Consider the following 11,932-nt stretch of genomic DNA (forward strand, 5'->3'; position numbering starts at 1 on the left):
AATTAACCAGAACCACGTCCAAACCAAAGCGAATAGTTTGGCTTCATATTGCCTGTTAGTGAGCGCCTGCAGGAATGTAAAGGTCAGTGCTAAAAGATGTGTTCAGATCGTGATAGAGCAGTGTAACATTCTGCATTCAAACTCTGACTTGTGAAAAAAAATACCCAAGTATTAGGATCATAATGAACCCTTTGATGCAGGAGCTATGGAAACCCCTTCTAATACAACACCCACATTCATCTCCTGTCTTATTTCTTTGCTACATCTTTTGAAATCATCATTTAATATTTCATGTATTCATCAAATATTTTGTTTTTGATCACCACCGTCATTCTATTTATTTATTACTCTATGAACAAAAATAGTTGTTGTATTGCTGCATCAAGTTTGATTTTCAAAAAATAATTAAAGATAAACTATGATAATTTTATTCAAATAATAACATATGCAGTGGTTTGGACAAAACAATAATATATTTAATATTTTGAATAATGTTTAGTCACTTTGGTCACATGGTATATATTGAAGCGTAACCTATGTAGAGTGTTGATGTTGGATGAATGAAGAACAAATGAAGAATAAAAGCTGTGTGTGTCAGGCAAACAGTTGTCAGGAGTAAATATGTGCAGATATTAAAATGTCCAAACTCCACATTGAATGCATGAGTCATTATTATGTAACTGTAAACTGTTAAACCTGTCTGTTCATAAAGTAAAAAAGGGCACAATTAAAATAATGAATTGCGGTAATAAAAAACACAATTTATTTCAAAGATATAGCCTGGCAAACACACAGCTAATGCATGAGATCATATAGGCAGTGAATACAGGTTATTTATGACTTTGTGTCTCATCTTTACTGCGCCTCAACATTTGGGGAGGAACATAAACAATGACCTGCGCATTCATATTTCCGACGCCCTGCCGCTGACCGTGAAGTGACTCTCTGTCACGCGCTCACTCAGAACACACCGGCGCGCGCCCTCGGAGAGTTCAGCCCCGTCCCGCGACTGTCACTGAGTTACAACCGGACAGGAGAATGCGTTAACGGACCGTTACCGTGGCTGCTGTGAGGGAACACCGGAGGAAGAAGAATGCTGCTGTAAATGCTGAGCCAGCGAGAGGTGTGAGTACAACAGTTTATTTTCCAACTGTGCAAAACAATGAAGCACTGTGCTGCAAAGGCAGGTTCAACTCTGAGGCTGAGGACTAGATATGTATATGTTTTATAATATTCAAAAGTAGGCTTTATAATGATATAACAGAGCAAAAAAGAAATATTCAGGCCTTATCCAGACTCATAACTAAGCACACATACATTTAAAATATATATATATTAAGTACAAAGGAGGGAAATATTCATACTATGCCAAATTTTTTTGCACGTGTATTGATAAGTATTGTTTTTCTTAATTGCAACCATGTGATCAGTTCATCCTCAGTGAGCAGCCCTCACTAGTTTGAATGGGAGTGTAAAGAGTCTCAACAGGCTGCCAAAATCCCAACCTCAGTGGTCTACTGTGTTTGTAAGAAAATCACAAAAAAAAAAATCCTTTGTAAGCAACCAAACAAGAATGTGGCTTTACCCCACATCCCTCCACATCCATTGTGAAGATGGAAGGAAGAGGAAGACGCCACTGTAAATCCTGAAAGCTCACGGTCACAGCTTCGTGCTCCAGCCTTCCTGTTTTTCATACCTCAAATCACTGCACCACTTCTCCCGTGCCTTCTCCTGTCTGATGCCACATGGAAACGCTGCTGCTGCTTGTGGACTATTTGTTTTGATTTTTGATTTCTTCTCTCATCTTGTGATTCGCTAGAGGTTAGGGGTGGTGGAAGAGGACGGTCATGCGGTGTAGGAGAGGACAGAGGCACGGACATCGGAATGCCACAGGCTGCCTCGCTGTTCTCCCTTCTGCTGCCGCTCGTGGGATGTGGTGAGTGTCACCGAGCTGAACCTTAATGACATTAACTTCACGTTTGAGAAGGCCTGGCCAGGATCGTCGGCTCATAATTAATCTGATCAAGCAGTCACTTAACTTGAACGGGCTGTGCCATCCTGTACGCCCTCAACTGAAACGGTAGAGGAAGTTGAACTGAAGGAAAGGAGTGAAGACGCTAATGGAGAGTTCCTCTTCCCACACCCTCTCTGCTTTGTGAGGATGTGAGGTTTGCACAACAGGATTTACGCAGCACGTGGCACAATAGAGCCTAAAATAATACTCTTCTGCAAAATGTTTGCTTTTCCACTGATGTTGTACTCAATGCTGCTGAGAATTTGTACATGTATGAAATATGGAGCTTACTACAACTGACGAAGTCGAGAGTTTATGTGGATCCACAGTCAAATTGAGCTTATTATGTAATTATATCTAGCAAATTCCATCATTTGGGGCCATACGGTTATTAAAATTGACCTGATGTCACATGACATGGGGAATATATCAGCATGCCCACTGATTTACACTCTCCTTACAGACCAAAAACATTCATTAGACAGCTTTACACATAGAACAGATATTATATCCGTGTGTGAATTATGTAGAACACTGCAGTAAACTAAACTAGAAACACACCCACAGCTTGCAAGGTCACATCACATCAACAATAGTGAATATAAAACACAATCTGAGAGAGTGACCACATTTCATCCATAGTGTGCATGCTTGAAAATGTTTGTGCCAGATGCCTGAACACTAAAACAAGCGTCTCTCTGCCCTCTTTCACTCATGTCCATCCTTTCCTGTAGCTTTTGCAGGGCTCAATATCTGGCCCTCCTTACACGTCGCCCTTAGCAACGCCAGTGTATTTGTGGACTTCAGCATAAAATCCAACAACAGCACCATCCGCAGCAGGAGCCTCTCTCTGGTCAACATAGAAACCAACACCACCCTTCTGACCAGGACACTCCCCAGCAACCAATCGGCCGGTAGCGTCGAGTTCAACTGCTCCTGCTTCCTGTACGCAGGAACTTTCCGGTTCCTGCTGAGGCAGACCAGCATCTCTGCCGTCTCTCGTGCTAATGGCACAGATGAACGCAGCACGGAGAGCACTGTCTGGTGGTGGAGTTCAGAACTGCAGGTGCAGTGGCCCACCTTTCACATAGCTGTGGAGAGGGCGGGAAACCACTCAGGATCTTTTCAGGCAAGACAAACAAGATCTCAAGCTTAGTTTATTGTGCTGCAGAATGCTGAGCAGAGTGATTAACACACATCTCCCTTTCTGTCTCTCTTCAGATTAGGATATCCACAAACGAACACTTCCAGGCTTGCTCCAGGGACATCAACTCTGCTCTCTTCATAGAGGTCAGCTCCATGGAGCACAACCAGATAGGGCGGAACAGCATCGACAAGATCCGAGCGCGCACTCGACAGCCAATCAAACCCCTCCGTTCCCAGAGTATTGAGCTGTCCTGCGCCTTCCCCTTCACAGAAAAGGACTTCATACGAGTGGCTCTGCGGTCTCCTCACGCAGCACAGGACGTGAAGAGCTCCGGGCCTCTCTACCTGTCCCGCATCTTCTCCTATAAGCTCCTGGTGGAAAATGGCTATGCTTATCGGAGTGGTTGTGAAGGGACGATGGCTGTTAAACTGATAACCCCACCTTGTGCTCACATCAATGGGAAAGTGTTGCTGTATAAGGATGCAGGTGTTGGAACAGGTGTTTCCTCTGAGATGGGAGCAGGTGGAACAGCGGTGATGGGGTTCGGACCAGAGGAGCCCTCTTCTCCTCCGTTGGCCTTTAACTGGTTGACTCAGGGAGAGAATGAGACAGAATTCAACTGTTCTGTGTTTGACCCAGGAAGGAACAAGTACTGCTTTCGCTTTGTTTTCAACTTCAGTCGCTCCCCAAGTCCTGCACAGACCTGTTTGGTGGTTCACAGGAGTGCAGGTGAGATTTAACAGATTTGACACCTTACACATTTGGCAGCTGTCAACAATACATTTACACAATACTTCAATGGAGTAGGGATGCAGTGATTCCCTCAATAAGACCTTGATTTTTTTTTTATTCATTCAGATTGTCCCAGATAAAATCCAGCGGTGGATAAAAGTCACCAGTTGAGGAATGGCCTCATTAAAGAGTAGACAGGAGGCCTTATTCGCAGGAGACATGTTGGCTGCTTTTTTTAATGGTCCTCCTGTTTCACTGTAACACCTGTGCTTTACACAAAAAAAGCTGGAAAAGAAAAATGTAGTTTGTTTTTTCTAGTTTAGTAAATTTTTCAGCTCACCGGCCAAATGGCTTGTGAATATTCAAATAGCCACATAATAGATTACTAGAATCAAATCTACCAGCGTTTGGCTGGTGGCTGGTGCTAATTTTGTACATGGAGTTATAATAAACTGTTTGTTTTAGGGTGGTTCAGTGGTTAGAACTGTCACCTCACAGTAAGAAGGTTCCTGGTTATGTTCTGTATGTTCTCCCTGTGTGTGCGTGGGTTCTCTCCGGGTCCTTCAGCTTCCTCCCGCAGTCCAAAGATAACACATAACAGGTTAAATGGTGACTCTAAACTGGCCATAGGTGTGAATGTGAGTGTGAATGGTTGTTTCTCTCTATGTGCTCTGTGATCAGCTGGTGACTTGTCCAGGGTGTAGCTTGCCTCTCACCCAAAGTCAGCTGTGATAGGCTCCAGAAGAGGATAAGCGGTTACAGATAATGTGGTGGATGGATGAAGGTTTATTCTAGTACGATACTCTTTCTAGTTTGTTTTGAGTCCACATTAGGTGAACATTGACAAAAAAAAAATATATGCTTCACTACATCACTTCATGTCTACATCCTGAATGATGAAGCCTTATTGTGCATTAAACTCTGCCTCTATTTTAGAGCATGCAAGACTGAAATAGACCTCCTTTGTTTATTTGATGTGTGCTCGACGGTGACCTAGTGTGTCTCAACAGCGTGATAAGATCACACATTATCCGCATAGCAAGATACAGAGCTGCTGCACTGAAACAGCTACAGTATTAGTAATTAAAATAAAAGCATGAAATCACGGCAGCACAGCGCATGACTACACAGAGAACAGGCATTGTAACTTGCAGCTGACCGGCCGTGCCACCGTAATGATTCCCTACAGCACATAACGTCACATCATACTGAAGTCTCAACCTCCACACATAACCAATTATTCTATACAGACTGAGTAATTCATAAGAAATGATCAAGTTCAACACCATTATTATAATTTTATATCCCACACTGTTTCAGGCTATTTACCAAATTAAATGGAAATCATGTGAACAAGGTTCAATAAGGGTTCATTAACTAGTTAATGTCTCATGACTCAGCTCCATGTGGTAAAGTCCAGTCTGTTACACTACTACTGCCTTTTTACAGGCTTTTTTTTGTAAATTAAACCAATTTATCTGCAATTGATTTTTTCTGTTTTTTCTGCAGAGTCATGGGGCCCCTGGCAGCAGTGGAGTGTGTGCAGTGTGAGCTGTGGAGAGGGGGTCAGGGAGCGGGTGCGTGAGTGTTTGCTGCCCTCAGGTGTGGGAGGAATGCAGTGCACCGGCATGGTGAAGGAGCAGTCCCTCTGCTCACTGGAGGACTGTGTGGGTCAGTCTCTATACACCTTTTCACTCTCTTTGACTCTCTTGATTTTCTGCAAAAATTCACTTTTAACACAACTGTCTCATTTTCTTTCCTCAGCATTGCCTGCACCTTCTCCATCCCTCCCCCCCGTACCTGCAGGAGTTGCACCCTTAGGTGGTAACATGGTGGTGGTGGCTGGTATCTCCCTTTGCTTGGCTGTGATTCTGGCTACTGTTGTGGTGACTGTGTGGAGAAAGCTTTGCCAGACCCCTCAGTGCAGCTCTGTCCGCAGAGCCTCCATGCATTCCCCTGGAGGACGCAAGCTCTCCGATGAGGCCTCCATTTGTGGCCACAGCCTCCAAAGACCCAGCCTGTCTGACGGCCAAGGCGTGGGTGTGGGTGTAGCCCAGAAAAACACTCCTGTCCTGGGCAGTCAACCTCTCTCACAGACCCTGGTGATACCTGTATCGCAAGACCCAGAAAGGCTGTCCCCTACGGGTCAGAAGATGTTGCCAACAATATTTGGGTATGTTTAAAATATTATTTACTTTCACAATACCCAGAACATTATTGTCAATCTTATTCTGTCACTCTCCAGACTTAAAAAGAAAATTAAAATCGAATTGTCTTTCTAGGTACCGATTGGCTCAACAGCAGTTGAAAGAAATGAAGAAGAAGGGATTAAAGGAGGCCACGCAGCTGTACCATGTCTCTTCAAGCCCAGTCCATGACACCTTGGTTGAGACATCTGCTTCACCCACCATCTCCCCCATCCCCACACCAACTGGATTTGCTCATCCCGCACTCCCTTTGGGCCTCCAGGATGACACCAACCACAACAGTTTTCGTGATGTGACTTCATTTTCCGAACCTCCAGGGCAGACTTCTAGGTTCACGCCGGACAGACAGAGTCCCAGAGTGGATTTCGTCTTAGGTCCTCTTGGAAGTGGAGGCAGCTCAAAATGGCGTGACCGCACAGCGGACTGGGTGGAAATGGTGGAGAGGAGTGGGTTAGTAGGTCCCAGAAGTGATGCAGGAAACTCCAGTCATAAGAATCCAAATTTCCGCCGGACCTCCAGTTTTAATGACTGCAAACCCCAGCCTCCACCCTCTGCACGCTCCAGACAGTTTAGAGAAAGGAGCATGACCCAGGTTACGCATCCAGCTTTATTCATGTGTTTATGTCTGTGTTGTAGGTCTGTTTAAGCCTTTTTAATTAACAAAGATTGTATGTTGTCCTTTTCAGGTGGGATCTCGGACCCTTCCTGAAGGAAGTTGTTGGACGAAAGGAGGATGGGAAAGGCAGCCATACCGCTCTTACCCAATTCCGGAGCACGGGCCCCCAGACTGGGCTAAATCCAGGCCTGAGAGAAACATCCAGAGGAAGCCCTGGATAGAGACAGCTGTTCCCTCTCACAACAGTGAACTCAAACACACAGGAACCAACACAAATAGCATTTCAGCATATGCTAAAACAGACCTTAGTGGCACTGCGGAAATGCAAAGGCAAAGCCATAAGACAGGGGTTGGACAGGGAATCTCAGGGATTGGAGGTCCAGTCGTAGGGCCTGCCAGCCTGAGCGTAGATCGGGCAGAAAGGGCTGAACAGAACTGGAATCGTCGTGGCCCTTCGCCCATCCAGAGGAACATCCTGGCACGGAAATTAAAAGAGGCTCAGTCCTGCTCTAAGGTCAAGGGGCGGCAGCGCAGCTCCACCTTTAGCGCACCGTCCTTGGGGGAGAGGAAAGGTCGCTGTCGCTCCCTGCCGATGTCTGGAGACTACAGCAGCGGTGACGGCTCGTCCTACCGGCTGAGTGAGGCAGAGCAGAGGATGTTGGACCTAGATCTGTCCTCATCATATGTAGGGGAGGAGGAGTAGATCATGCAGTTTACAGTGACATTTACTCATCTTATCACAGACACACATATCAGTGAGGAGTGTATGTTAGAGATTTAGGGAGTTCATGAGAGCAAAAGGATTATATTTTTTCTTAAAAGCTATTTTAAAAGTGTTTCTGTTTCAAAAAATTAGATTTTTTTTATTGTAATTGTGTTAATATTTCATTTTCTGATAAGTGCGACTCTCTTGAGGAAGTAGGTTTATTGGCTGCTGGTACAGGATAGACATATTAAACACAGCCTTGTACCCACATCTGTATGCACTGTTAAACTAAAGCTCTATCAGAACACAAGTGCGTTTTACTGTTCTACACTGCTGAATGCTGTTTTATGCTGTGAAGTCCACCTGTACACTACCGAGAGCCACTCTGACTATGATGTTTGTATGTGTGATAGAAGCAATGTAAAATACACAAGTTAGCAATATTCAGTTGTAATGATGTTTGAGGACAGCCTAATACGAACACAATGAACAAAAGTGAGGCATTGAGAGATGCTGTTTGTTTTTATTGTTTGAGTATTATAATACACTTTATAGAAAGAAATGCTTACTGGAAAACAGAAGACAATGTACTATCAGCAAGAACAGTCAATATATATGAAATCAATCTTTGCCCTCATTCACAAGCGAACTGGAAGCCTGGTGTTTTTAAATATCTCCTGCTCCACTGCCCATGGCGTCCAAGAAAACCAGAGGCCTCACCTTCATGGTGGTGTGTCTGAGGGAATACCAAAGGCCTTTCCAGGTTCCCCACACCACACCGTTGTCATTCTGACCCTTGTACTTCCCACTGCGGTAAAACTTCCCATTTAGGTTGGCTGCATGACACCTACGCCAATGTCAAGGGTCAAGTTTAAGTGCCAATTCTTTGAGGGACAATAAAACAGAAGCCAGATAACAGAACAATATAAATACATACTTGGATTTATTTGAATGGTCTCACCTGTTGAACCACCATCCTGCCTTATTCTCCTGAGCACAGCTGCCCTGAAGGTAGCGGTCATTGTCCTGTCAATCACCATCACCAGTGTTATCACAGTCATCGTCTGCACATTAAGTCAGTCAGTAATCTTACAGTTGTTAGCATAAAACATAGAATCAACCCATGACTAACCTGATCTCTAGTGCTGAACTGCATGCCACTGAGTGAAGTAGACCACTGCTCCACCATCCCTCCACCACCAGTCAGAGCATCTCCAGCTTTCCCACTGTACAGCTCATACTGGAGACGATACTTATCCTGGAATAGAGGTTAGAGAAAGTATAGTGTATGTTGTGATTCACTGTTAAATCCGAGTTCAAGAAACAGAACTATAAAATTGTTTATCTTACGGCCTCATTGGTGATCTTAAAGTTCTCATAAAATGCATAATTTCTCTGTCCGTCCCAGTCCATTAAATCTATCTTCACCAGGTTCTTACCTTCAGGACAAAGAAATGTGGGCAAAAATGAGAAAAGAAGCAGACAAACAGGTAGAACGTTTAGATACTGTAAGAATAAAGTACCACTGATTACAGGAGATGTGATTTTTAATCATTTCTGACCTTCTGCAAGAAGAGAATAAATGTGTTCATTCCCCAACCAAAACTCATCATTCCACAGTTTGAAGTCACCAAAGCCATCTCTGTAGTCCACCCAGTCTCTGAAATAATGATTTGGCAGATATTTGAAGGTCTACCAGCAATAGAATCTGATGGTCCAAAGATTTGGGAACTTATACTCTCATATACTCTACATAGTCTACTTAAATACCTGTTGAAGTCAACTTTTCCATGCCGACGCTTCTGAAACACTGTCCACCCTCCTCCATCCTCCATGTCACAGTAGACCAAAAAAGGGTCCTGGTGCGATTTGGGTCTGATGCGGTAGAAACCACTTGATGGTCTCAGCCTGTCAAACAGCTCAGAACAGTCTAGAAAGATAGTATTAAAAATACCTTAAAGATTACTGATGATTATCCTGACATTGTAACTCTAGACTCTGTAGATATCTTTACTTAATGTTGCATATTAAGCACCTATAAACTACATAAATTATGTGTAAATCTCATATGAATTTGACCCAACCATAACTTATATGTTATGATGCAAGCTTTTCTTGCCTTTGTCATGGACGATTAAATTGCCTGCTGGTGGCAGTGGTTTCATCTGCGTCATATCAGAGCTGTCTGATGTCCCACTGGTGTTGTGGTTTACACTGGGGGCTGAGTCACTTTCAGGTTCAGCAGGTTGAAATGGTTGGAAGTTTTTGTGTGTCCGAAAGTGCTCAACCTGCCAAGTCCCAATCAAGAGTTTGTTCTCCAGTTTCCTTATGCTGCGCTTCAGAGCTGCATGCTCGGGCCCGCAAGAGTCCATTGCCTGAAATGAGGAAAAATTATTTATAAGTTATAAGTTATTAAGTTATACATTTTCATATTCATTTCTATTTTAATACTGCACTGGAACCCAAAGCCAGACATTTCCAGGCATCTATGAAATAAGAGGTTAGGAATTATTGACAGCCCTGCCTGTAATCACTGCATACTGATCTATAATTTTCAAATTTCAATGTCAATGTCAACAAAGAGAGATATCCTAAAGCTTTTAAAAAGTAACATGAGCTACATACGGACAACTGTGTAGAAGACGCCATGGTTGGACACAACAGAGCCAACAACAGCAACCCTGGCATGACTTTTAGGAAGAAGCCCCCTGCTGTAGTATTGGTCTGAAATCATAAATTCAATATATATATTAAAGTTTGAAGAATAAACAGATACAGATAAAGAAACTGCGATTCTTCGAGCTTTAGAAATCTCCGCAACCCTACCTTCATTTCACGTCGCCTCCCCTTGTTGTGCTCAGGTTCAGTGTTCTTTTCCTCATGAAATTTGTCAGTGTTATTTATAGGCTGGGTTGGTTCTGCATGGTCCACATTAGAGGATCCAGACTACACCAACCTTGCCAAACACTGAACTCGAGCCAGTTTGTCTTTTTTTCCTCCATCAAGCATAAGAGTATTTCGAAATAGTAGCTGATCTCAGACCTGCGAGAAGCCTCATGGACAGAGTGTTCATAGGGCTCCATTCCTTACATACCTGAAGTACTGTCCTTGTAATATTTATTTCCTTTTTTGGTAAATAAAAGTATTGATTTATGTTTTATTGTTTTGCTCCTGAAAGACATTACATATTTATTGACAGAAATCTGTTTCATCCTTGTACAGAACATGTGGGTGAAATACCTTTTCAAATAAACACAGGGACCATGACTCCATTAAGCAGAACTGAGAGAAAGTAGATGATAACTATAAACACGATACTGGGTGATATCATAGAATAAATATAATCACTGTGTGCCAAGAGAAAGCAAAACCAAACAGCTCAGGTGTGTCCAGTTTTGACGATAAGAAATAAACAGAGAAATGGATTTGATCAGCACCAGTTGAACATTTTATCCAGTCAATAGTCAAATAAATCTATGTCACAATAATATTAACCAAAGAAGCAGTTCTCTCCTGTTCTCTTCAGCCTGTACATATCAGCTGTCACCTCCTGATGTTCTCTGATGATACAGCCATCATTGGATGTGTATCAGGAAGAAATGAGTAGTACATCTTATCTTAAATCCTCATGTGATGTAGATAAGTAGACAGATATGGCTCCCCCTTGTGTTTTTGCTGATGAAACACATCTTAGATAATAGTTCATATTTAGATATAGATAACATATTGTGTCTAGGCTACATTTTTTAATCTCTCTGATGTTGCTCACTCCTCATTTTGTATGGTGTTACGTTGACTGACTCGTGCAGAGACCGCCAACTTTAATGCATTGACCATGAGACTCACACACTTAACCCTTTTCATATACAGAGAGAAGGACCCTGGACAAACTGCTGTCCATACTGGACAACGCCCACCACCCACTACACAACACCTTCATCAGGCGTGTTCAGTGGCAGACTGCTGACTCAATCCTGCTGTACCAACAGGCTAAAGCACTCTTTCGTCCCCGTGGCCATCAGACTGTACAACAGCTCTCAGTCATGGCAGGAGGAACAATAGACAGTAGACAATGGACAATTCTGCTCCTCTTTGCACTACTTCTCTCTCTGTCATTGTCATTTCTGACTAGCCTAATGTAATTGCACTCTTGCAGTCTTTTATCCCCATTTGTAGTTCTTTCCCATATTTGTATAAAACATTTTTATTTCTATGGTCACTTTTTTTTTTTTAATATAGTTTTTGTATAGATGTTTAGCATGGGTTAACTTCTTAACACAGTTAATATGTAATATAATAATAGTTAATATGTATATAATATGTATATTATATTTATCTTCTATGCAAATGTTTAATTCCTTTTCACATATCTATCTATCTATCTATCTATCTATCTATCTATCTATCTATCTATCTATCTATCTATCTATCTATCTATCTATCTATCTATCTATCTATCTATCTATCTGTCTATTAGAGATTCAGATTTGTCTCTTTCCTTCTGATAGTC

The 11,932-nt window shown here is 42.7% G+C and overlaps 2 protein-coding genes across 3 annotated transcripts; one reads left to right on the forward strand and one right to left on the reverse strand.

Annotated features, from left to right (window-relative positions):
• The first annotated feature begins 780 nt into the window (after nt 1-780).
• thsd1 (thrombospondin, type I, domain containing 1) lies at nt 781-8,025 on the forward strand. 2 transcript variants are annotated; one of them, XM_010737023.3, is made up of 8 exons: nt 781-1,125; nt 1,820-1,936; nt 2,749-3,143; nt 3,236-3,890; nt 5,403-5,564; nt 5,658-6,066; nt 6,176-6,692; nt 6,787-8,025. In XM_010737023.3, exons 2-8 carry the CDS (start codon nt 1,885-1,887, stop codon nt 7,417-7,419), a joined length of 2,823 nt encoding a protein of 940 aa, XP_010735325.3. In that variant the 5' UTR covers nt 781-1,125; nt 1,820-1,884; the 3' UTR covers nt 7,420-8,025. The 2 variants fall into 2 exon arrangements, with proteins under 2 accessions (XP_010735325.3, XP_019108769.2); XM_019253224.2 differs by lacking the exon at nt 781-1,125 and having other exon boundaries at nt 1,142-1,936.
• fgl1b (fibrinogen like 1B) lies at nt 7,926-10,370 on the reverse strand. Its single transcript, XM_010737009.3, has 9 exons — nt 10,249-10,370; nt 10,048-10,146; nt 9,542-9,797; nt 9,193-9,352; nt 8,985-9,082; nt 8,773-8,861; nt 8,555-8,680; nt 8,384-8,448; nt 7,926-8,269 (listed from the first exon to the last, which is right to left on the reverse strand). The coding sequence occupies exons 1-9, from the start codon at nt 10,252-10,254 to the stop codon at nt 8,089-8,091; spliced, it is 1,080 nt and encodes a 359-aa protein (XP_010735311.3). The 5' UTR covers nt 10,255-10,370; the 3' UTR covers nt 7,926-8,088.
• Nucleotides 10,371-11,932: the final 1,562 nt, after the last annotated feature.

This window comes from Larimichthys crocea, chromosome XXII (assembly GCF_000972845.2).
Source record: "Larimichthys crocea isolate SSNF chromosome XXII, L_crocea_2.0, whole genome shotgun sequence".
Classification (NCBI taxonomy): Eukaryota; Metazoa; Chordata; class Actinopteri; family Sciaenidae; genus Larimichthys; species Larimichthys crocea.